At 39.3% G+C, this 27,347-nt stretch overlaps 1 protein-coding gene across 1 annotated transcript in view; it reads left to right on the top strand.

Annotated features, from left to right (window-relative positions):
* Positions 1-27,347, top strand: part of CADPS2 (calcium dependent secretion activator 2) — a 321,648-nt gene that overhangs the window by 105,209 nt on the left and 189,092 nt on the right. Inside the window, exon 3 of the mRNA XM_040595763.1 lies at positions 3,856-4,188. Coding sequence (XP_040451697.1) covers positions 3,856-4,188 — 333 coding nt within the window. The remainder of the gene's footprint in view (positions 1-3,855; positions 4,189-27,347) is intronic.

The following is a 27,347-nucleotide window of genomic DNA, read 5'->3' as shown; positions in this document are numbered from 1 at the left end:
AAGAGTATATAGAAGGGCTCTAAATAACGTGAACTGAAAAAGATGCTGACTTAGATTCAAGGAATCAATAACGATACTAAAAGCTCAAATGCTGACTGACAAAGAGTGTCACTCCATGATTTCATTGAAAAGTCCAGAAAACACTGGCAGAAACAGGGAAGCCTTCATTAAAAATACTTACTCTTATCAAATTATTTCTAAATAATACAAGGATTTCCAAATGATCACAACTGATCTGCCAAATCTAGTTCTCTATAGAAATAGATTTCTTTGTCCCCCCAGTAACTTCTTCAAGTACATTTTACATTCAAACCTCTTAATATTCTTTTTTCCTCTCCAGTTCCCCCTTAGTTTTGTGAGACATGAGATAATATTTTAACACTGAAGGTTTTAGAATGCTTATTTAATTAGATCTAAGTCTAATGAGCAGACAATCCAGATACAGGAGTAAAGGGAAGAAGAGCCGGCAATTTAGTGACCGTATTTAATTAGTATTTTGCTTTAAAGATGGATAGCAACACAAACCTTTTCTCTGATGGGGATTATTGGGCTGTGCGTATAATCCATATTGAAGAAAAAAATATGGACTACATTCAGACTACCTCAAAGGCTTATATATTTCAGTGTGAAAATGAATGCTTCCAGGGAAGTGCCACCAGTGTTGTAAAGCATGTATGTGTCCCTGAACTCTGGGCCTGCAGATACTTAGCCAGATGGGCTTTCTGGAACAATAGTGGAAATAACTGCTCCATTGGCATGAAACTGGTGGCAGACCAGTCTCCATATAGTAGCAATTCCCATAAACTTCTCTTTCGATTAGAAAAAGGAGGAGAAAAAAAAAAAAAAAAAAAAGGCACCATAAAACAGCTCAAAAGAGCTTTGAAACTGAGAAGACAGATCTCAAGAAATATAACTGAAGCAAAGGATTTTGCATTTAACATGAAGTGTACCATATGTCTTTCAGGAACAGGAATAATGAGACATTTAATAGCTTTTTAAATGCATCTTACAGTGTCAAATTTGAGGCACATATGGTACACTCAACCGAATTTCCATTCTCTTATGGTTTTCTGTTGCAAACAAAGCATTAAAAATGGAGTCTTTCTGTTCAGATGTTACTATTACTTTTTAATTATATCAAGTACAAGTAGTTAATTTTAAAGATGATGTTACATTTTTTTTCCCTCAGGAAAAATTTTGGTAAATAGCCACTCAAAGAGGATTCATACGCTAAGAGCTTTAGGTCTGACGGATTCCTTTTCAGAACCAACCATGTACTTTCTGTAGTATGTTATTTGCACCTTGGGTTTATATTTTTAGTAATTCCCTTTAATACCCACCATATCTTTTGTGAAAGAATTATTTGGTATAATTTTTGAAAATTTAATAAAAATACAGTTTTGCGACCCAAAACACTCAGAAGGGAACATTTTAAGGTTAGGGCTACATGCTCATTGTATTTTGTATTTTTATTTGTTGTTTTGCCCAGCATGAACTTGCCATCGTTTTGTCAATGTTGCAGGCACCAAGTGTTAAAATAGTGCTTCCCTTCCATAGGTGAGTGTTGAAAAAATGAAACGCTTTTTTCCTGCAGTCTCCTAGAAAATCAACTTCAAAATCAGAAATAAATTGTGAATTAATCTGTTTCATAAGTCATGGGAGGCGCTAGCAGCTTTTCAGCCCCTGCATTCTGCATTAATGGTTTTGAATAACATGACTGAAAGAGGGTGATGAAAGGTGAATGATATTCTGATGGCCTTACAGTGTGTATTTTGCAATATTTTAAATTATCTTTTAATTAGAATGATCCAGTTATATTAGCAATACATACAGTCATGTAATCTTAGATAAACATTAGATTTTTTTTGGGGGGAAGAGCCTATAAATACTCTTAATGTCACTGTTTCCTGTGCACCTGCTTTCTCTCATTGGTTGTGCAAACTAATGTGATGAAAGATTTAATGTTGTTTACAAACAGTACAAAGTAGCTGAACTTGGTTTTAGGTCATCTTTTTTAATTGTTTTTTTTATTTGCTTTCTAGTGAAGCTGTTGGAATGAATCAATTGTAATTGCGGACTGTTAAAACAAGGAAAGGTTTAATATCCTTGTACCTGTTTGTGTTGAATAGTTTTATTGCTGAGTGGAATTTCTGATTATTATTTGTTTTGAAATGAGATTCAATATTTGTGTAGCATTTTGAGGAAATTAATATCAGCATTAATTGACAGTAACCATGTCAGGTCCCATTACGGATAAGAATTTAACTTTGGATGCTTATGTTTCCAAAAAAGGAGATTCATCATGGTACAGTTAGAGCATAAAATGTGATTAGCAGATATTGGTGATGTTTTTTTTGGAATAATCTGTTTAGGCAAGTACTTTTAGGCTTAATCTACTGCCTTCTGTACGATGTCAATTAGAATATCTGTTGAAAGATGTAATTTGTGAGTAACTACATTTTAAAATATGCTACAGGGAAACATGCATCAAGCAGCACTGGAACTGGAAGATAGTTTTGTGATCTCTTTCCACCCATGTACTCCCCTCTGCTCAGCTTTTTAGCTCCTCTTCTACTCCTCTGCTTTGTATTTTCTAAATGAAGCACAGCAGTATTTTAAGTCGGTTGTTAGGTGCGCTGTCTTCCAACACACGGCAGCACATGGAGTCAGAGCTCTGCTGTGCTATCATCTCCATTCGTTGTGTTTTCATAGCTCTTGGTGATTAAAATGACTATCTGAAAATGCACAGTTAACTCATCTTCCACTTCATAGTATCAGATTGAAAAGAGCAAACAGTCAGAAAGGTGACGCAGAGGAAATCTGTTCGGACTGCATGGCATCACATCTGTTCTTGGCAGTTCAGCTGTGCTTGGGGTGTTTATGTGGCAGTCAAGCAGCCTCCCAGCAGCCAAGCCCTGCAGGGTGGGGGGGCCCTCAACCCATCTCCCCCTGCTGCAGGAGGCCAGGTGGTTCACCCCAAGTTATCTGTTCATGAAAGCGTTTATGCATGATACAGTTTATCCCTTGTCCAAGGCACACATCAGTTGTTTACAGGGCTGATCGTGCTGCAGTGGTCCTCTTTTTGTTAGCTGAATTTTGTAGAGGAACGGTTTCATGAGACATGCTACTAGAAATGAGCTGGCCACGCATTGTGGCTGGAAAAATGAATTTTGCCAAGTCCCATGTTAGAAGAAGAGATAAATGCAACCATCCTTGAACGCTGAGAAGTTGTTACAGTATGCTGATGCTGATTTAATGGGTCTGTTGTTGTAATTTGGATGTCATATCTTAAAGTACGGGTACTTGGGAAGGGTTTTTTGTGTTGGTTTTTGTTTGGGTCTTTTTACAGAGAATCCCATATTGTGTCTTCAGTGTTGTATCTGCAGTGGTAGGTAGAACCAGTTTTGTGTCTTTGAGTCTTTCTCCTCTCTGTTATGAATATTGATTGTAGTATTCTTTTTTTCTGGATTTCTATCTAATCTTCCATGACATTTTTGGCTGGCTTCAAGATCATATTTTAATTCATGCTCCAGAGTTTTGAGACAGTGTAAGAAAGTTTTAAATTAGCTGCTGTTAATTCAGACTTAATTCTGGGTTAGCTATGTGAATTTGTGCATAAATACTTACAAAGCTGCTTATTTTAAGTATGTAATCAGTGCAGAAACTTACTTCTCCAATGTGGTCACTCGTTTCTTCATGAAAAATATAGCAAACTTGGCCTGTATAACTCTTCCATTATAAAGCAAACTCACACAGAAGCAAAATAGTAGCTTGTAATGCTTTTATAAGGGATTGTCTTGTGTTTGTGTCCGTGCCTAACTTTTCCTTTTTTTTTCTCTTCTTTTATTTTGAAAGGTATTTCTCAAGAGTGACCGGGTTGCAAGAATGGTCCACAGTGGAGGATGTTCTGCAAATGACTTTAGAGATGTTTTTAAGAAAAACATAGAAAAGAGAGTCCGAAGTTTGCCAGAAATTGATGGATTAAGCAAAGAGACAGTGTTAAGTTCTTGGCTAGCCAAATTTGATGCCATATACAGGGGAGAAGAGGACTTTTGCAAACAGCCGAATAGAATGGCCTTAAGTGCTGTATCGGAGCTGATTCTGAGCAAGGAACAGCTTTATGAAATGTTTCAGCAGATTCTAGGGATCAAAAAATTGGAACACCAGTTGATATATAATGCCTGCCAAGTAAGTATTGGTGTCACTCGGTTCTGTTGTGTCCAAAATATCTTCTCTCCCGTCCCCCACCAAAAGGTCAAGTGCTTCCTCCCTTTGAGTAGAAGCCTTCAGTTTTAAGTACATCTCCACAGTCTGAGGAGATGAGACCCCCTCAGAAAGGAATCTTTGCATCATTTGGTTGCTGGACAGCACTAGGAAAAAGGGTATGCCAGAGTATATGGTAGTTATGCTATGGATATCCTGAGACCTTTTACAGTGTCACAGCTCCAGTGATACGGGTGATCGGGTGATCTTCGCAAACTGTGCTATGATCTGTGTACCTGCATACCCTCACACAGATTACGTACGTATGTGCCGACATTTGTGTATGTGTGAACATCTTTAAAAGAAATTTGCTGACGTAAATAGATATGTGACAGGTGTCTGAATTGAGGATGCTCTTGGCGATCTAGTGTCTAGAAGGTCGGTATGGTAGAACTCAACGTGCACCATTTCAAACACTATCTACAAAGCTAATTTGCACATTTTTACTTTGTTATTTTAATGGATAAAAAATATGTTCCCCATAAATTGCTGAGGCCAAGACAAACAGTCTTTTCAGAAGTTGTGTTTGGATTTATATGTATAATCTGTGGTTAATCAGTAGTGTAAATGGTATGTAAAAATATTTTATCTGGCCAGTCTTCACAGTGATGCAACTATAAATTGGCAATTACTTAAGGAGGAAAAACCTGGAAAAAGCAAGGTGGTTTTGAAAGTCTTGCAACGAACCAGCATGGATGTAGCATTTAAACTGAGGTCACACAGCTTTCTGCACTGTCTATAAAATCATACACCAGACTACAGCTAAGCTGTTTCCCATACATTATGCTAAGATGGGCTTGTAGTCATGGGCCATCTTAATACAGGAACAAATGAGGAATCTCGGACATTGTTGTCTACTTCATTTATGGATTAATGAAGTCATGTAACTGTTCTGTGATTGAAACATCTGTGCTGTTTAATGTTTCTCAGGGTCATAGATCCAACTTTCATAATGAGAAAGTGTAATACTTTATTCTGCATCCAATTATGAGGACTCCCTGTTTTCATTGTGAGCTGTTTACTAACAGGGTGGAAGGAAACTTCCAAACGAACAGTTTTGAATGGAAAGAGTTAGAAAATATTGCTTCTTTTTTTCCTGTTTGACCAATCTTTTTCCTTTTGCCTCTTGTAAATCGTGAAGCTAACCTCTGGGATATGCAAGTTGGTAATGAAGTGAAGCAGCACTGAAATCCTGGGGGATAATCCTGCCTATTTGCATTTTTTTATATACATTAGAACATAGAAGCATGGGATAATTCAGTCTGGAAAAGACCTCAGGAGATCATTCAGTCCAACTTGCTGCTCAAAGCAGAGTCAACTGTGAGAACAAACCAGGTTACTGAGGGCTTTAACCAGTCAGGTCTTAACACTTCCAAGAATGGAGACAGATTGCACAAACTGTCTGGGCAACCTGTTCCAATGCCTGAAAACATGAAAAAATAGCTATTTTCTTCCCCAAAACTAGATAACCCATTGCTTATAGTAGAAGCTCCCTCCTCTGGTGTTTGATGGTTGCTAAATCTTACTTTATACGTCACTGTGAATGGTCAAAATCTGCTGTTAGTCTGCATTGTGCTAGAGGAACACAAACAATCATCAGTATAGAGCTTTGAACAATTAAACAAAAAAATAGTTCCTTTAGTCTAGAAGTGGTTCTGATGATACCATCCACTAGGTTCTTGTATCTGTATACTTGAAGGCTTCTTTATTTTCATTCTTAATTGTAGGACTGTTGATGGAACAAAACTGGTTGGCAAATATCAACAACCTGTTCTTGGTTCATAACCTACAGAAAGACTGAAACCTCACATTGACTCATTTTTGTCTTTGACCATGGTAGAATTTTGAGCATGGGATGATTTTCTTTCCAATTTTTTGAATTGCCAGTTAAAGAGGAAATAATCTTGTAGGCAGGTAGGAAGGGAGAAAGACTGACTGATCATCCTGATTTGTGCAAAGATGACTCAGTGGAATTAAGGGAGGACTTACCTTGCTCTTCCTGGTTGTGAGCACTGAAGGTTGTAAAATCTCCTGTTTGTGTCTCCAAAGTACACATTGTTTATTCTGGATTCACGGAAGTATTGGAGGACAGGAAGAAAGGGAGACTTACTTCTTTGGGTGCAGATATAGGAGCACCTACATATTCCAAACTGGGAAGAATGGAGAGTGAAAGGCTTCACGCCTGTTTCCTTCTTGTTTGGGGTTCCAGCTTTCTAAAGTTTTTAGTTTTCCAAGGCAAGGATGAGATTACTTTGCTAAAGCAAAAACTTTCATTATGTACTCCAACAGAGTTGCTACCAACCATACATTTCATATCCTGTGCCTGTGGTCCAGTCAAGCACATAATACGCCAAAGGTATGAGAAGGCATCTGTTGCAAAGAAAAAGACAGCAATCATAGCCTTCCCAGGCAGTGTATTGCAAGCAGCAACCAATCTCTGATAACGTCATGCATTTTCTTCTTTGGCAAAACCCCTTATTTCTCATTATAGTTTTAATAAATATTTTAGTTTGGGCTGTATCTTATTCCTTTCTATTCACTGTGTATTTATAGAAGATGAGATGAAGTTGCACTCAAATTTCAGTCAGCACCAGTAGTTTTTATTCTGCCCTAGAAGCCTTTATCCATCTTCGTATGAAAATGCTCACTTTCATTTCCCTTTGCCACTGCTGTTTAGAATACTAGAGACTTGCAGATAATGATAATCAATAGTGTCTGGGAGCAATGAGATAAGTGAGAGTCCAAACAGATGTTAAAATTGTATTTTTGATAGAGGTTTTGATGAGTTGGCTTCTAGCCTGTGCTTCTAGCAGAGAATCAGATATATGAAATTCTGTATATTTTGCAGCTCTGTCAAACAGCTGCCCTTAACAGCAAATCTGTACAGTTATAATTTGCGCAGAAAACTCTGTCTTTTTCTTTCTCCCCCCTTTTTTTTGTTCCTTCCAGCCCTTTGGAAATAGGAAACAGAAAAATGTCTTACAATGTCGATGATAAGAGTAAATTATCCTGTACCTACAGGGCTGCTAAGCAGACAAGGATGCTATTTGTAACAGCAGGAGGTATTGTCTGCCAGCCTCCTCCTTGTGACTTTCTCTGCATTTAGAAACTTTTTTATTGATTTTCAGCAGTTTTTGCTCCCCAGCCTGTTCTAAATGGAATGTTCCCTTCAACTCTTAAACCCTTGGTATCTTGCAGCAGCTCTGCTAGGTGTGGGTTACTGTGGGTCCCACAGTTGCCAATCTCCATCCTTTTTGTGATAGCAGTGAGAAACTGCGTTTGTTTAATCAGCACAAGAACTTAATAAAAAAATAAAGGGAATAGTAATAGACCAGCTTTCTGACCTGTGGACATGATAGTCCACATAGCTATGAGAATTATATGCATTTTTCTTTGAAGAACTTTTTGTCACAATCATGTAACATAGGCTAAATGCCTAACATTGTCCTTAGGTAGTGAACGTTAACAGGAGGATCACATTAGAATGTTGAAGATTACTTCTATGATCTTGTTTTCAACTTTACAGTTTAGAGCAAGGCCAGCAACTGCTGCCAACTACCTATATCTCTTTGTGATTAAAAAATTCAGTTTTGTAAGTTTTGTAAGGTAACGCTTTCATCTGATTTTTATTTACGTTGTGTTACCTTGAGCTGTATTTTATGATAAAGAAGCGATTTCCAGTTAGTTGGGACTTAATGAGCTTCTTGAGTTCTTTCAAGATGCCTAGCCGCAGTATGCTGTTACAATTTCTTTGATTTATAGAGATCAAACATGATACAGGCTTTTCTTTTTTTTTTTTTTTTTTTTTTTTTAATCACTGGTGTAGAGGATAACTTTGGCACTGAAAGTCAAAGTCAAACTGACATGTGGTAATGTACTATTATTACATCACTCCACCAGTACCAGAATTTCTGTACAAGGTAAATCGTAACTGCACAGAGTTTATTGTATTTTGAAAGTACCTTTATAAGGTTGACTTTTTTGGCTGATCTAAACCCTTTGTCTTGGGTGTGGGGAGATGAGAACAACACTGATTTTCGTAATGAAAGAATTCTTGCAAGTCACATGCTCTTTTCTGACAGGTGATAAACAATTTTGGGAATAATGTAATAGTTTTGAGGAGAATTATTTGCTAAGTCTTCTATTACTGACTTTTTGGGAATCAACCACAAACTAATTCTTCTGGAAATAGCTTTAGATGGTACTTCACTGCAAGATATAATTTTCTGTTCAAAAGCCTTATATTGCATCTGGTTCACATCCTTTATTATCTTTAGCTTTTACAAAATGTAACTCTTTGTATAAATGTCTAACATTGAGAATGGTGGACTATATTGTATCTTCCATAATAAATTTTTGTATTTTTAATTATGAGAAAATTTTTTGTCAAGAATTTCTCCTGAAGTGCAGTCTGCTTATGGTGCTCAATACAACTGGACTGTTTCACCCAGCACTTCACTGAAGTCCAGTTAATTATGCAGTCAAATTAAGGGCAATTTAATTTGCAGCAAGGCCTTCATGACTTTTTAAATGGTTGTAGTTCTGAACCTTTCCTCAGTAAAATAATGGAAACTAGTGCAGTTATGTCACAGAATTTCCCATACTTCTGGATATTTTTCTTAGAAACTTTCATACCTTATACAAGTTATAAGGACAAATGCAACTTTATGAAGCACAAAGAATAACGATATCTTTGTACAGACAGTTTCAATGTGCAGTTGATAATCATCTTGAAGTAATTAAAGAAGTGTTAAGATCCCCTTTAGTAGATAGACCAAAACTTAAATAGATTCATTAACTCTTTGAGGCAAGACACAGGAAAAAGAATTGGTTTGGGCTGTAAACTCTAGAATACATACTGTTAAACAATATGTATAGCTGAGTCTTTTTAGTCAAAAATTATACTGGCTCTGTGTGATGTTATAATGTGACCAGGGCTTCAGCTAAGACAGTATCTTTCTGATGTTCATCAGTGAGCATCGTTACTATACCTGATGCAGCAAAGTAACTTCTGGAAAATGTTGGCAAGATCCACCGGTGTATTTTTCAGGTAGCATCAGGTGTTAGATAAGCTACCCACTGATGTCTTAAGCATCTCTCTGGGCTGGAAATGTAGTTTTGCCTGTCCAAAGATATTCCTGCTCCCCTATATAGAGTTATAGTTAGTATTCAGGTGTTGACTGCATTTTTATATGATAAATGTGAGTCTAGACAGTTTCTGCAGCTATGATGCAATTAACAATATGCTTCCTTTACAGAACAGGTCATTGCTTTAAAATTGTCATATGTATCTGTCAACCTGAAAAGTGTTTCATGCCTTTGATACCTGAAATATTCACATTTCAGGTTTCTTCACACACAACTCTATTAGTTTCTAGTATCTGTAAATACAAGAATGTATCTTCTCTCATGCCACCACCCTCACGAAAAAATCTGCTTTCTGATTGATTTTTATGTGTTCTTCAAGAAAAAAAAGGGCCAGCTGTTGTCTGTTCTTGGGTTAGAGCAGAATAATTCAAACACTTCAATAGATAAATAAGTTGTCATTTCTCACAAGATTTTAGATGTCTCTTCTTCAAGAGATGTCACTCTTGATTACACGCACGGAGGAATTTAATACGAAGATATTTCAACAGTTACCTTTTTTCAGATGTGGGGTTTTGTGGTTTTTTTTTTGCTGAGGTGCTTTGTCTTTTACATCCATTCCAGACATCTGGAAAGGTCTTGCTCCAGACAAAAGTTTCAGTGTTTTGGAAAAGAGTGCTGCAAGCTCAAATATTCCTCTTAAGGTTACTTCTGTAATGATATTGTGAGAAATCCAGAGCTAAGCTGGACTGTGTGTGTCAGGCTGGTTTGGAGTTTCATCTTAATAATGCGAGTTCTGCTGAAAAAAGAAGTCTTGGAACCCCCCAAGTGATTCAGTTCTGTTAACACACACTGATGGCATTTAAGTGGGGGGCAGGGTGGAGTTTTAGTTCCTGTAAGCAAGTGGTTTTTCTCTAATGAGTTTTCTTCGGGAAAAAAGTCTCTGATTGCCCCAAAGGGTGTTGATTTGTTCTCATCTACTCTAATGATAGAAAAATGATGGAAAGAATATTAAAGTTCTCCTGCGTGTCACCTTCCTTGTCACAAGAGGTAAGCCAGGCTTGACCGAGAATCAGCAGAGAGAAGCTGAGAATTGCCCATCTCCCTTGCTCTGCCTCACGCCTCCTCTGAGGATTTAAAAAAGCATTGGGATTTTGACTGCGGATCTTTCTTTCAAGCTGTTTTGTTTTCTGAGACTCTCTTTTGCATTCAGTGAATGCAGGAAAACAGTAGCAGAATGGGCATTTTAGGAAAAAAAATAAGGAAATCGGTTTTGGCTTTGTTAAAGCAGATCGTTTTAAGCTGCTTCTGTTTTTTACCTTTCCCTGTGTTTCCTTCCTCTAAAATATTCTTTTGGAGCTTCATGAAGTAATTAACGCTGTTTTGACATTCTCTTGAGTTCCAGATCCAAGGGAGTGTAAGCTGCCTCAACACTTGAAGCCAAATATATCCAGCATTTAACTTGCACTTATATTAACATCACCGGTGCATTTGACTCATCATGTTTAATATTACCAGCCGAGGATAAAGTTCCTCTACTTTGGTATTAAGCAATAAAAATAAATCTTTTCTCCCAAAGGCTGTTGTATTAATTTTTTTTAACTCTTGTTTTTAAGGAGAGATTCTGTGTCTTCAGGTAAATAAATACAAAACAAATAATTTTTACAGCCACATTTCCAGACTGATGTATAAGTTTATTAATGTGTCTTGATTACTGGTTTATATGTGCATTTGAATGAACGCTTGTGAGCAAGCTGAATAAGTTAATGACCCTTGGCATGAATTTGTAAGACATAGTGTTCTGTATTCCCTCTTTATCAATTCAAAGCAAAGCAGTCTTGCTTGGAACTGTCATTTCCATCCCAAGGATCCATTTGTTATTTAGGTTTGTCTGCTTCAGGGTTTGTCATCCTGAAGTGTCTTCAGCAGCCAGTGTGAGAAAGGCACAGGAAAAGAATGAGTTTATGTTTCTGTTTCCCTCTCGCTCACTGGTACTGAATGTCTTGTTCTGAAGCTTAGCTGTCTTTTTCCCCCATACTTGAAATTTTTAAGGGAGAACCCTTTTAGCTTTCCCTTCTTGAGAGGAACCTTCTTTGCTGGATAAGGTCCATATGGGTTCCTGCACCACAGTCACTCAGAAGGGAGAAATGAAGGTAAATTTGGAAATGAGCTGGCTAATGTATATGGTAGATAGATATTTTAAACAGAAATATCAAAGCACGGCCATAATAGAGGATAGATAGACTGTCCTCGGCAAGAGTAATTAAGTATGTAAAATGGCTGAGATATTTGCAGCTCTCTTTGAGTATGCTATAATTCGTGTGTTTATTTTTCATCTTCTAGGAAGGTGATTTTGTGGTTGTCCTAAAAATGAGAGAACTCTCAGGTCACCTTTTCAGCTGTCTCCTCTGCTGAGGCTGTTTTAATCTCTCAGATCTAATCTCTCAATCTCTCATCTTCTAGGCTGTCCACCCCAGACACCCTCTCACCCTCAAAGAGGATTGATTCTCAACAGAAGAGCCATCATGCTCCTTGCCTGTCATTTATTCTTGTATTTTGCATTACAGGAGACAAAGATAGTTGTCCATATAATCCAGATTCAGTCTGGTGTCAGTGCTGAGGCTGTCTGCTTTGTGATTAGATGTTCATCATTTCAAACTTCTGACATGTCATGGTGGATTTCAGACACCTGCCACCAATTTGCTGGGAGGTTAATGTGGCATTGTGCAAGCAATTAAGGAAGCCTCTAGACTGTGTTGGTGACAATTTCTGAACACAAATGCAAAAGGAGCGGTTGGGATTAGTGCTTTATTCGACCTGCTGCTTACAAACAGGGAAGACTTGGAGGTGGATATGACCACGGGTAGTCACTGGGCTACAGAAATCACCAGTAAACGGTTCAGGAGTTGGAGGAAGGCTGAGAAGGTAACCTGCGAGCTTCCTCCTAATTTAAAGAATGGCTGTGTAGAGACCCTTAGGAACTGCAGTGTGGGGAAAAGAGCAGCCCAGGAGTTCACTGATTTCCTAAGAAAACATACTAAGAGCTCAGGAGTAAACCATCCTGTTGTACAGAAAGTTTGAGAATTATAGGCATCACCTTAATCCCTGGAAAGACTGGAGCACAACCTCTTACAATCCATTTTCACACATGTAAAGGTAATGGGTACTAGTTTGCAAATCATGCCTGACCAACCTGACTGCTTGCTTTCATGAAATGACTGACCTTGTGAATAAGGAGAGCAGTTAATGGTAATGTTCCTTGGCTGCAGTAGGACTTTTGACATCTTCCACCCCATTCACATTTGTAAGTTGAGGAAGTACGGTCTGGACAAGCGGACAGTTGGAGAGCTTGAAAATTGGCTAGGTCACAGTGCTGAAAGGCTGGTGGGCAGTGGCTTAAGAGCCCAGCTGGCAGCTGGGAACGCGGTACTCCAGGGTTCAGTATTGTTATTGACAGCTTGGGTGGTGAGACAAAATGTTATCTTCAGCACATCAGCACTTCAGCATTAGTACAGAACTAAAGGGGAGGGTGGTGCAGGTGACATGCCGAATGGTTAAGGGTGATCCTCAGCGTTAAGTTAGCAGAAAGCCCATGAAGTTCGTCAAGGAGAAGTGGGATTTTTTTTGCGCCTTGTGCAAGGTAACCCTGGGTGTGATTATGGATTAGGAACCAAGTGGCTGAGTTCCAGCTCTGCTGAAAAGGATGGGGTGGTGGCAGTGGGGTTTGCAGGATGGATGCCAGGTTGAGTAAGAGCCAACAGCGTCCTTTCACTATAAATGAGGTAATGCTGGGCTGCGTTAGAAGCAGCATAGGTAAGAGACTGAAGCAGTTGTTCTTCCCCCGGCCTGGCAGTGGTGAGGAAGATAGACTTGTGCAGCCTGGCGAAGAGGAATCTAATGGGTGGTCTAATAGCCCACCACATGCAGTTTGGAGGGAAGTTTCAAAGCCAGAGATGACAGCACTGTTACTGTGTAGCAGCAGATGGTATAACAAGAACTAATTAGCACAAGCTGTGACTTAGGATACTACTTAGAAATGACCATTAGAGGAAAGCTTAAGTATGAAGTCAGTGGAGCAAAGGAACAGATCAGCCAGAGAAGATGTGGACACTCCATCTTGGAGGTTTTCAGAACTTGGCTTGGTAGAGCCACGGCTGACTCATCTACTGTTGTCAAGTGGGAGGCTGGAACTGACGATCTCAGAATTGCCTATCTAACCAATGTTTCTATAGTGCTGTGTCTTGTATTTAGATCAAAACTGAAGAGAATGTTCATAGGAGGTGCTGACAGTGGTATGCGGTTCTTGATGCAAACACCGAAATATTACTGTTCATATTTTTGCTAGGAATCAAAGCCTTGTTGTAGTCAGTTGGGATCTAGCCAAGCAATGGAACCTAGGGAGCGCTGCCAAGTACGCCCTTCCTGTTCAGCTGAACTCTGTCTGAAGCTTCTTAAATACTGGACTAGCATTTAACTGGAGTTGGCTTAGAATATGGAGTCTATGTCACTAGAGGTGTTTTCAAGTAAGTTACAGGAATATGTTTCTAGGCTGGACTAAACAGAGTTGGTCCTTCTTTTGAGATAACTGATACATGAGGTCTCTGATCTATTATCTAAGCTGTACATTACCAGTGAAGTGGTTTGTAAACACGGGAAAATTCTGATTACAATACTCTTTCGGAAGAGTAACAGTTGTCATGGAAAACAGATGTTGGCTTTTTTCTAGCATCACCAGAAAAATAAGTTCTCCATGTTGAAGATGTACTAGCTACATGCTCTTAAGCAATATGTTTTCATCTTCCTTGTTAAGGTCTTTTTTCCTCATCATTAAGTAAACAGAATATAGACTGAAGACCTATAATCTGTTTTCTTTTGGGCCTCACTCCAAACATTAGAACCTTCATAGATATGGAAGTCAGTTTTTCATGGTGCAACATAAATCTGTAGATGAAGCTTGGTGTCTTATACATCAACCTCTCAAATCTATTTTTTAGTCCTTGCTCCACTATTTGGGATTTTTTATTTTTAGGGGTAAGTGTGTACTCCTCACTAACACTACTGACATAGAAAAAGACAGCAATACGGAATGTTCTCCAGCTGATGCTACATATTTGAACAGAACGGGAGAAAACGGAATTCTGTGTCTGTCATCCTCTCGCTTCTCCCCATTGTATTTACAAAAAACTTCAACAACGTTCCTTTCTATCCACTGATTTTGTTAGTTTTTCTTGATGAAATTATTAGCTATTTTTTTAAAAAAATACTAATATGCTCAGATATTGTATATGTTTAAATACAAACGTGGACTTTCAACTAAATAGAAACATCTTGCCTATTTGAAGTAAGAACTGTTTATATGTGGCTGAGTGTTTTGGTCTGGTTTGAGGGTATTTTTCATGGTGCATTTTGAAAGCAACACCATCTATAGCTTTTGGAAAATCTGTGATAAATTAGTGCTTGAATTGTGAATTGTCAGCCTGAATTTTGAGTTTTCTATCTAGTTAAGTCAGCCACATGTAATTATTTTGGGAAAAAATGTTGGCATGACCTTCAAATTGCTTTTTCTTACTGAGTGCAACACTCATTAACATTTATTGTCCTAATTGCATGTATTTCCTTTGGTTTCAACACTCTAAAGAAAAATGTAATCAGTGATTAATAAGGCAAGAGAACATTCTGTATGGTATTTTTGGAGAGTGAAGGGGGGTAGGCAAGAGGAGAGGGGATTTCCTTCCGAAGCAAGGCTAACTTCAGGAAAATACAGAACACTGTTAGCCTATTTAGGACGTAAATCTGCCTATATTGACAAGGTTTGCATGCTCATCTTTGAGTTGTCTTGGGTATGGTAATCTCTGTGCAGGGGGTGGGAGAGGAGGAGGGTGGAAGACTTTTTCTAAGGAGGATCAGGACATGAGTCATAACTCATTTAAGGCCCATCACTTCCTCGTTGGGGTGGGTGTGGGAGGGTATTCCCTAGACAGAACCTAAAAGCAACCTACATTGAAGGAGACAGCCAGTATCTACTGTAGCAGGGTCTGGGGGAAGGTGAGACAGAGAGTAAGAACACCCGTTTCTTTGATCGTCTTAGTCATCAGAGATTACCAGTGCAGCTGGGACCTCCACAGTATTTGTGGTAGGCATGCACAGCACTGCTTAAGTGCTTTTAATAACTCTCTCGAGGCTTCTCTGTCTCTCCATTGATTACCTAGGGACCCTACATTTCTGACTTAAAAGATACTTTATTTGGATGGTAAAATAAGCTCTGTGGATAGCTCTGAAGCTTTTTGCACTGCCTAACTAGGAAGAACAACCTTACAAATAAGAAGGCAAATGCTTGAGTGGAAAACAAATAAAAATTAAACTATTTTGCGTGTGGATACTCATAATTTTGTGGTGACAAAGTTGGGGTGGAAGGCATTTTCATAGATAGCAACAACTGAAGAGTTTGACTTTTACATTGTGGAAGACATGCTGTGATGAGTGCATGGAGTCTGTCTTGACAGTATCCCTGAACTCCAGTGTGTGGATGTGAAAATAAAGATACAGTTAGATAAAATATGTTTGCAGCATGACATATTACAGATTTTAATTTTTCCATTCCTGTTAATAAAAAATTATGCTCTGCCTCCACATACTTGATTTATCTGTGGGACACGTTCTTAATATTTAGAGTGATTGCATCTTTAGTAAGAGCCTGCCGTTATTCTCTTTCCTTCTGTCTCAGTACAACATGTTTTCGTTGGGTTTTCATCGCGTCCAGTAGATGAGGTTGAATATTGTAGTGTCAGCCAGTACAAAGGGCAGACCTGGTTTTGTGTATTGATCTGTGCGATGCCAAGAGCATGAGAGGCAGAAAATTCCATTGCTTGCAGTGACACTTTGGACCTGTGCCAGCATTTTTTTTTTCTCCTCTGTAATCTACTGCTGTGCCACTAATGTGGATTCTAATCATACCGGAGTTTAATGTTAATACTTGTTGATTTAAAATCAGTGCTGTTCTTAAATAGCCAGTGGGCTGTGTCATCATCAGCCCATGACACTTTTTTTCTGAATGACAAGTTCTGTAGTAAACATCGAAGTCTTGATGGTACTGTCTGTATGGTACAGTCTTGATATTTTAGAAGGAGGTTTGGAGGGAAGGTTTCATTTGTTTTCCTTTTGATTAGTTCCTAGAGAATTTGAAGTGTGGTTTCTGTCTGAGTCGCTGTTTAGAAGTGTTGCATCTTTCTTCAACATCTTCATAACGTCCTGGAGAAGGCAGCATAAGGGAAATCTTTGAGTTTACAGATGATACTGTGTTGGGTACTCTAAAGTTGCTCTCGTTGCAGGGAGATCCAGAAGGACCTCACAAAACTCCATGGGCAAATGCGAAACAGATAAGCTCTTATCTAGCTAAATGTAAGGTAATACATCAGCAGAGAAATAACCTAGCGCGTGCCCGTGGGATGCTGAACTGAGCACGGGCAGTTACCGCTCAAGGCAGACACTTTGGGTTCCCTGTGGTGCGATCATTAGTTCTGCGTGCAACAGTAGCATCGTTTTTCTGCTGTATACAGCCTTCTTATTTGTGCCCATGCGTGGAGTACTGTGTGCAGCTGTGGTTTCCCCATCTCAGGGATGTAGGAGAGGTCAATGAGGACTGGAAGCTGTCGTTGAAAATCATGGAACAACTGCCTTTTGATGAGAGACTGAAAGGGCTAAGGCTCTTGGGTCTGCAGGTGAGAAGGTTGACAGGGAGGAGTATGGTTGTTTACAAAGTTACGCAAGTAGTGGCCAAGGTGAATGTGTACCTTCACTCAGCAAATGCCGCACCATTAGAAACTGGGACCTTCAGGGAACGTTTGTAGGAGATAGAGATGGATGCAATGCTTCCGTATCTGGCTCTTGGAGATGTGCCAGAACTTTTTGTGGACAGACAGCAGCAGGCGATTCAAAAGGGTTTGGACAAGTTCCTGGAGAACACGTCCATGAAGTGATGCTAACAGGACTAGGCCTGGATGCGCCTTATAACATCCCTCACGCTTCTTTGGGCTCCACAGCTATCATCAGAGTAATGCACTCTGGAGAACAACTGGGCTTCAGTATTTTACCTAAATAACCTCTGCTGTCACTGGCACAGCCACAATTTGGGGCTGTATGGACTTTCTGCCTGATCTGTGTGTTTCTTCATGTCTGTTGCATGCAAGATGATTGTATAACCCAGGGAGAAAATAGGAAGGTTATTTCCTTCAAAATTCAGGGAGTGAAACAGGAATTATGCATCTGTGTAATTGCATATTTTGTTGTTAGAAGAATAGCATAAATTTATGAGATTGGTCAAAATGCCAAAAAAGATGTAGAACAAATAGTTTGGAAAGTGAGCAATTTAGAGGAAAGCACTATTAATATTTTTTTAAAAAAAAAATATCTTAGAGGACTGATTCGTGGAAGTGGAATGGCTTCTGTAAACTAGATGTTCTAACAGTTTCCAAGCCTCAGTTTCTTTCAGTTGTCTGTAAATGAAGACATTCAGGCTTTAAAAGAAATAATCCGTCTTGTTTCATGCAGGCTTTATTGCATCTCTACCCATTGTTTCCTGGGGAGAGCCAAGGCTCTTGACTTGCATTGAACTTAAATAGATTCTTCTTGGACCTTTTTTTTTTTTTTTTTTTTTTTTTTTTAACAGTTTATGAATGCAATATAGGTACGAATTGAATTGGGTTTAGTTTTATTATTTAAATCTTGGTGGTTTACCTAGTGGAAAGTGCATTAATATAGTGCTCATGAGAGCAACAGCCATATTAGTTTCAAGCATGCGTAAGAATAAGTGCTGTGGGTTGCGAACCACTCTTTGACAACAAACAAGCAAGAATCATGCTGCGGGTTACATGTGTACTATTTTCACTGTCCACAGTGGCCATTAGATATGTACAGCTAGAGGGGTACTTAAATTTCCTGCTTCTGCGTCTCTGTGAGTAGGGGCAATCAGTTGTGTAACAGGGGAGTTGTAGTTGAGTTACGCAGACAACTGGAGGTACAGCTAAAACCAAACCATTACTGGAGGAGGCACGGTTTGCAGTTTTGGGGCTCAGCTTTACCGAATAGAACCTTTGCTACAAAACCAATTTGAGGTTAACGTTCAAGGAAACTAAGCAAGATTGAAGAGCCTGTTGTTGCAGAGAAGGGCATCAATGTAGTGAAACTGTTCTTAGTCAATATTCCAATTAGTGTATATATGGCCATGTTTATACGATTCGTAAAACTGATATGTCTTTACTTGAGTCTGCATTGCGGAGAAAGTCAGAACAGGACCAGAATCATGGAATTTGTGGACAAATTTGTGACAGTGTATCAAAACCGATAAGAACTGGGAAGATATTTAAATAGCAAATCAAATAAAATTCGGGGGGGGGGGGGGTGTTAATGTTGGAGTTTTCTTTTTTAACTTTATTTTTATTGGCGTTTTCCCTTTCAGAATCTGCTGGTAGTAAGGTCCAAGTACGATAATGATTCCAAAACGATGTAAAGAATCTGTAATACAGAGAACTGCTATAATGAAAATACAATCCAAGAAGTGCTAGCTAATTGCAAATCAATAACTGTTTAGATACCTACTGTTTGATTTTTCTCTCCTTGATGCCTAAACAGACTGCTGTGCATAAATAAATATTTAAAGTATTTGTATCTAGGTCAGTGTATCTTTTTCACTAAAACCCCATATTGCATAATGAATAGCTTCTGTGAACCAAATAAAGCTTCGGCTTTTATCTTTGCATTAAATCAGAGGAAAAACTAGTAGCAGACGCAGGATTTAGAGTGATTTCCTCTATAAATATCATAGAACGGTTTGGGTTGGAAGGGGCCTTAAAAATCCTCTAGTTCCAACCCCCCATGCCATGAGCAGGGACACCTTCCACTAGACCAGGTTGCTCCAAGCCCCATCCAGCCTGGCCTTGACACTTCCAGGGATGGGGCAGCCACAGCTGCTCTGGGCAACCTGCTCCAATGTCTCACCACCCTCACAGTAAAGAATTTCTTCCTAATACCTAAATCTACCCTCGTACAGCTTAAAACCGTTCCCCCTTCTCCTACCACTACATGCCCTTGTCAAAAGTCCCTCTCCAGCTTTCCTGTAGGCCCCCTTCTAAGTATCGCTAAGCTGCTATAAGGTCTCCCAGAGCCTTCTCTTCTCCAGCAGACTTTCTTCAAATGTTATCGTCCAAATACCTAGACAAAAAGGTGATTTGAGTGCATAATTTAATTTATTTTATTTACATACCACATGTCAAGATTTGGCCAAGAAGAGGTCTCTTAACTCTTGGAGTTTAGCCTAGCAGAACACCAGTTTTATTCACAGTTCAGCAATATAAAATAAAATTGATAAAATGTTTCATTTGGGCAATCGATGCAGAGCAATATGACAGTGTATTGTGGAAAAGACTGTGTATAAATTCCTGAAAATCCTGGCTGGGAAGCCCTACTCTCTCCTCAGCTCATGTAGATAAAGAGAGTGCTGGGGTCTTTTCAAATCCAAATAGACGAACAAAACCTCATTCTTCATTGTGCAAAGACATTTGCATTCCTTTTCTGAGTGTCCTGGTCACAAAATACCAGTTTGAGTCAGTAGATGAAAATATGTAATAAAATATTGAAGACTATATTTTAATTTGGGCTATGAAAAATTTTGAACCAATAATTTCTTTTTGAGTTTTCCTCAGTAAAGATAGTATTAAGTAGAAGAGATATGTTGCATTTGAAGAATCCTTTGAAGAATCCTTTTAAAGATTGGATTAGTCTCTACTGTTTAAGACAAATCATTTTGTCTAAGGTTGCCTGGCACTTTTTAATCAAGTTAGCTGTTAATAAAAGGCATTTAACTTGTTACAGTTTCTCTAAAAGGTTAATAGCAGTCAAATATGAAAGATAATTGTTAGGGAAGCAATCACTGAACGAAGTTGCATCGTACATCTGCACGTTGCTGTGTAAAAGAAACTTTGCTAGAGATTTTCTCATTAATACATGGTGCATATTTAATTCTTCAAATGTCTTACCACTTTAAAGTGCTGGCTAAGTACAGTGAAAGTCTGACCTATTTACGTATATTTTATGTGAAGCTTTGAGTGTTTGAGTGGAGTGGACTTAATACAGATTTTTAACTATTTTCATTACATATATTGTGACCAGCTGGAATGCTGTATGTGCTTCCTTTCCTACTTATTTTCAAGTCTCATTGCAGACTTTCCTGGGCATTATGGTGTTGGTAGTCACTGAACAAACTGAAATCTAATTGTGAGACACACCTTTTCAGCCAGTGTTGAAACTCTCCAGACTCCTTATGTTTTCAAAGCCTCAGTGTAAGGAAGTGCCGTCTCAAAGTCTCAGGTTTGATTATTTTGGAAATTGCTTAAGTGTCTGTCCAATGGTTGATAAAAAAAAAAAAAAAAAAGTCAAAGATTTGTATAGTTTTCAGTTCTGTTTTTGAGAACTTTGAATTTTTTTTTATTCCATTGGATGAATTAATGTAATCTTGACTTTAAATTTTGTTTTGGTTTTAGTATTTTTATGATAACCATTTTTTACAAATCAATATATTACTAGTATAATTGATGAATTCAATTACTATAAATCATATCTTCTGCCACTTTAATCAGTCATACATATACAAATCTATGTTGAAATCACAGGTCTAGAACTTTATAAAAATATTTCAGAAAGCAAAAGCTCTCGAGATCTGTTGCATCAGTGTTTTGAGCTTCTAGGGTTGTATAGAGCTTGTAAGAAAATACTGAATGAGGTGTTGTATCTCATGGACTTATCGAGGGTAGTCAGGCACAGCTTCTGAGAACATTGATTTAATTGGATTTTCTCTTTTTTATCCAACTGAAGCCACTGTAGAGCATTTGACTGTTGACTGGCCTTGCTCTTCATTTGCATTGTTACTTGTTAACAATATTGGCGACAGGGAAAGTGATATGCTAATTGCTTGCTCTGTTCATCTATACCCCCTTTCCTAATTTCAGTATTGATATTATAGTAAAACTGCTGCTTCCCCCCCCCCCCCCCCCCCAAAAAAAAAAAAAACAAACAAAAAAAAAAACCTGAGAAAAAAAATACTAGCAGTTAGTAAGAATTTGTTTTAAAACAAATTAATTCAAACTGATTTTTTAGCTTTTTGCTGACGCTATGTTGCAGGAAAACTGAGTGATCGGCTTGGCCAATTGTCTGAAAGGCAATATTCTTGTGCTGTGTAGAGCAGAATCGATAAGAACAGGCTGTGAGCCCTGATGGTGCATTGTGAAAAGTTGTTTGAACACCTCCTGTGGGCTTTGGACATGTTAGCTTTTGTGAGTGTGCTTGCTGTGGACAAATTGAAAGTAGAAATGCTTTCAGGGGTTGCTGAGTTTGTCTTTTGACTTAGAATTAGCTGAAAGGATGTATACTGGTATTCCACAAGAGAAATAATTTCAAAAATAGGTGCTTTCCCCCCCCCCCCTCTTTTTTAACCATTAACAGATTTTGGCTCTCTGACATCCTTCCTCTGACATTTCACTTTGATTCTGCATTGTACATATTCTTAAAACATCTCTGAGTTTATTTGTCAAAACTAGCAATTTGTTGTTGTCTCTGTGTGTTGACTGGGAAAAGGAGTGAGTTGGGAAGAGGAAGATTTAGTAACTGAGTTTTTAAAGTTTGTCTTTTGCAGAGTTCAGCGGCAAATCTGCAGAATTTCAGCATCGCTCAGGCAGGGTCAGCCATCAGCACAGCCATTTGTGTGATGCATGATGGGGACCTTGCAGGGTGCGGAGAACATCAGAGAGTTTTTAAATACCATTTTATTGATCTCTTTATGAATCTGAATTAATCCTCTTTATAATGTATACGCAAGGAAGATAAAAGATTTTAAAACTGCAGCTAAATGGCATAGCCTTCTCTGAAATAGAGGAGTGACTACATTTTCTTTTGTTTTACAGCCGTCTGTGTCTTGCTGTGAAACAGGAGGGAGAAGGTTTATGAAAAGGTCCAGTAGAAGCCAGTCAGAAAGCATCACACATCCTGCCCTTTAATCAAATCTGTTTTTTCCCTCCTGTAGGAAGTGGAAGCCATTTACTTCTGTCGTGTTTTCGTTCTTGAGAAGTTTAGTCCTGTTGAAATCATGTCCAAAACTGTCTGCTGTCGTAGACTGGAGTTGAGCACTCTGTTTTCACCCTGACTTGGGAGTTGTTGATCCTTCTGCTTTTACATATTTAGCTGCTAATCTTGGCTCACAAGCTTGGGAAACTTCAGGAATCTCCGCAGGCTGTTTGGGTTCAGCACGCAGCACCTCCTTCATGCTGCAGACACCTTTAATCTCTTCCCAGTCTGTTCCTTTAGAGCAAGTCCGCCTGTGTAAAGATAAGAAGGGGAACAAATCCTGCAGGTCTTAGAGGCAGCAGCTCTGTCTGAAGCAAAACTCCTTTTTTTAGAGTCAGAGATAAGAGCAGCAAGGACAACGGCCTGAAAAACGCTGGTATTCGCATCTGCTACACCTACTGCCTGCTTGCTGCTTACTTGATTGACAACCAAAACTGAGCACTAGGACTTCTCAAGCCTTTGCTTTCTCTTTCAGCGTTGCAGCTGGATGCCATTAGCTACTTCCAGAATCCATTTTTTCAGCGTTGCATTATCACACCACTGGAAATCCACGCCCTTTATTCCATTTGGTATATGTTGACAGTTTTTTGCCTTGACTGCCAGGCAGTCGTCAGGGATGGCCCCTGCAGGTTACCTCACACGGGCATCCACAAATAACCTGTCAGCTCAGCAGGGTCCAGACTTGGTTACGTGTGGCAAAAAGTGGCTATATGGAAAAAATTACCATTACTGCAACACAGTGAAAAGACTTTGGATTTTGTGTGGCAGACAGAACAGCAAGTCCTAAGATCTGTGTACTATCCATTTAGTCATTAAATGCAGAGAAATTTATCTTGCTGTGGGCAGGTAAATGTAATTTCACATTGATGTTACTGTGAATTAAAAAGCTGCGGGGAAACTAACTGAACGTTAATAAAACAGTAATTTGGGGGAACTATCAGTCAGCTTGAGCACTTGTGAACGTCAAGAACAATAACTTGCAGCAGGTCAGTACTCCCCCGTACTCAGACTTGTCTTGTTTTCTCGGGCACAGGCTATCGGTCTTACTCTGTGTGTAGGGGAATGCAAAGGAGTGCCGTGGGCTTTAGTGCAGTACCTCTTGGCAGCATTAGCAGTACCTTTTTTACTTTAAGTTGCTCTTGCGCAGATTTTTTGCCAGTGTACCATTTTTCTTTTGCACCAAAATACACAGATATGTTACAGCCTTTTTCTAAAAATGTTATTATATGAATAGGAATCATGAAGCATGCAGTTTTTTCCAACCTGTTAAAATATGGAAACATTAATTCACTCGGATATATTTCTGTTCTGTGATGTTTAGGCACACAAATTAAACAACAGTTTGGCAAGCAAGATACCATGCTGTTGATCCAAACAGTGATTTTTAACTCTGATAACCTTACAGTCTTTCTTAAATGAGCAAATAATCTGAAAAGCGTAGACTTCATGCATATTCAAGACAGAGAGAAGCACGACCTGCTTGAAGATGAATGCTGAATCTGATTTAGCCTCATGTGGTGGCCTGACTGCTGCAAAGTTGATTTTTCAAAGGTTTGTAACTTGGGTAGAGTTCAGCTGATTTTCACAAACAGGGCCTGGCTAAACTTCAGATTCTCATTTCAAAGCAAGGTGGTGGAGGAGCTCGTTGACGAGATGGTCACCATTTTTCTTACTACGGATTGTGGTGGGCTGACCCTGGCTGGATGCAGGTGCCCACCAAAATCACTCTGTCGCTCCCTCCGCAGCTGCACAGGGGACAGAAGATACAAGGAAAGGCTCCTGGGCTCAGATAAGGGCAGGGAGAGATCACTCACCAGTTACTGTTCATGGGCAAAACAGACTCGACTCGGGGAAATTAGTTTAACTTATTAGCAATCAAGTCAGGGTAGGATAATAAGAGATAACCCCAAACCTTCCCGGGCTCGCCCGAGCGATGCAGGGGCCGGGGCTGGGGTCAGTCCCTCACACGCTGCCCCTGCTGCCCCTTCCCCCTCAGGGGGGCTCCTCACACCCCGCCCGGCTCCAGCCCGGGGTCCCCCCGCGGGGCGCAGCCCCTCAGGCACAGCCGGCTCCAGCCGGGGTCCCCCGCGGGGCCACCAGCCCGGCCAGCAAACCTGCCCCAGCCCGGGCTCCTCTCCCCGCGGGGCCACAGGCCCTGCCAGGACCCTGCCCCAGCACGGGCTGCCCACGGGGTCACAGCCCCCTTCGGGCACCCCCTGCTCCAGCACCTGGAGCTCCTGCTCCCCCCACTTCTGCACTGACCTGGGTGTCTGCAGGGTTGTTCCTCTCACGTGTTCTCACTCCCTCTGGCCACACTTGCCATTGCACAGGGGTTTTTTCCCCTTCTTCAGTACGTTATCCCAGCGGTGCTACCATCACTGATGGGCTCGGCCTTGGCCAGCAACAGGTCCATCTTGGAGCCGGCTGCCATGGGCTCCTTGGCACATGGGGGAAGCTTCTAGCAGCTTCTCACAGAAGCCACCCCTGGCACCCCCCGCTACCAAAACCTTGCCATGCAAACCCCATACGTGGATGAAGCAGGGTATTGTCTTCCCCAGCCTCTTCGTAAGCAATGGAGTGTTCTGGTTGAAACTGTTAAAGCAGCAATTTGGATTGGAAAGCTCCAGCCTGCCCTTTAGACGTCAACACTTAGATAAGCAACTGAAAACATCTTCGAGCAGGAATTGTCGAGCAGCTGGCATATTGGGGGGGGTCGCCACTCCACTATTAATAAGGAAGTTTGTAGTAGAAGTGATTGCCCTTTTCAGAGTGAGGAAAAAATAAAGGCAACTTCAAGCATTAATAAATAAAAACATTTCTGCATGAATAGCTTGATGTCTAACAGTGGCGGGTGTATTTTAGTAGGTTGTTTTTATATAACACCATTGGGGGGAAAAAAGATGATGAGCTTCCACATTTTATTTTTTTTTTAACAGTAAGTAGCTTCTTATTCACCTAAGCGTAGTCATTCGTAGCTACTGAGTTTTTCTGAAGAAGCTTTTAAAATCCAAGTAATCATCTTTGCAAAGAGAAAGGGCACAAGTGACACAGCTGTCTTATTCACACTCTTGCTCAGTGGGGAATTCTCCTGCTGAATTAACTAGCCCTCAAAGGGGGAGTCACTGTCTTTGCCGAGGTTTTACAAGTTTTGGAGGCCAGGTATATGGCATTCAGGGGAAACATCAGTTTCTTTGGTCAGGACTTCTAATGTATTTTATGCTGAAAACAGGCCTCTGGCGTCTGTAGAGTCTTCTGTAGTGATGTCCCCTGCTGCTAAAATATGGATTATTTGGTTATGTCAGGTTTAAGCGACATGAGGAGCATCTGTAGTGTTGGTGCAGTCAGTAAATAGCTATGGTGTATAATTATTACCATTGCAGAAAGCTGAAATGTTTGTATTAAATGGAATTTATGTGTACCCTCTTTTAAAATAATCTCTAAGGCTTTAACTTTTTTTTAAAAAAACATGCCTTCATATTTAAGGGTGGGAAGTACTAGGTGATGCCATGTAAGTGCCAATTATTCTTCAAAAGAAAAAAAAAACAAACCCCTTTTGCTTGAATTCTAAGTGGTTACCAATTAGTGATCTGTTTTAACAAAATTTTAGTTACAATACTGAGAAGAATCTGAGTTGTTATTCTGGAACATTACATTTATATTAATTTCTGTGCGTAGTGTCGTATGCTTTTCTAGTTTTTATTTAACAGTTTAAAAATTAGCGCAGTGGTTGTCATAACTGTGTATTCCACAGATACCCTGGGTACGGGTTTGATCCACAAATAAGAAAAGGGTACACTTGCCGTTAACCCTCGTCACCATTTCCCACCTGTACGGTGGGTTGTATCAAGTGTTTTCCCGATGTAAAAAAGTGGACAGAACTCACAGATTCCAAATACCACCTATATTTTCAGAATCGGCGTAGTCTTACTGTTGTCGCTTCAGATATAAAGTATGATTGATTAGGCATTCATAACCACTGACTGCTTTGGTTGCAAAGTTGTTTTTCTTGCATTTTGTTGAATGTAGAATAAAACCAAGTAGAATGACCTTGCATGGAACGTGGTATCAAAGTTACTGTTTTTCTCATTGCCACTTCATTTTGCATGCTGCAAAAATGCTAACATCAACAACTTCTTATTAGGACAGCTGTGAATGACCTACAGTCATTCTCACTCTGTCACTTTTATCTAAGTAAAGCAGTACTCTTCAGTTTTTCACCTCTTCAGCTTCTTTTCATACCTTACAAAACATCATTGCATACATACATCAACAAAATCATTAAATCTACAAGTCTTTCAGGCAGAAGACTGAAGTTTAAAAATAAGTAAGTAGGGAAATTAGCACATTTTTAAGCACTTGAGTGCAATCAGATAATGGGAAGTAATGCATACTTAAGGAAAAAATGCAACACCAGGTTACACCTTCAGTAATTGAATTATTATTTTGTGCATTTTTTAAATGGAAAAATAACTAAATATCAGTCTTTAAACAAAAGCTTTTGCCTCTTCAAATGAATTAATAATAGAGGCAGTCATTTAAGTTGTGCCTTGACACAGGAAAAAGTTCTACCTTCGTTCAGCTCTCCCACACCTTCCTTTTTGCAGAAATCAAAATTCAGTCATCAAAATTACCTTCAAGCACGTATTTTACAAGCATGTATTTTTCCAGCAATTGCCTGTCATTGGATATGTTACTAAAGTAACGTCAACCTTCTCTTAGCCCAAAAAGGAAAACAAAATTCTTTTTCATGTTAGGCTGACATTCGTACTGATTAAACAAAAATAATTGCAAAAATTATGTGGTTGTAATACAAAGGAAAATAGAAATTAGAAATATTCTTGGTGACAAGTTCAATAAGCAGTCTCTTGTTCTGTTAAGAAATGAAAGAA

This window comes from Falco naumanni, chromosome 5 (assembly GCF_017639655.2).
Source record: "Falco naumanni isolate bFalNau1 chromosome 5, bFalNau1.pat, whole genome shotgun sequence".
NCBI classification, from domain to species: domain Eukaryota; kingdom Metazoa; phylum Chordata; class Aves; order Falconiformes; family Falconidae; genus Falco; species Falco naumanni.
This window is presented reverse-complemented; position numbering and strand designations above follow the sequence as displayed.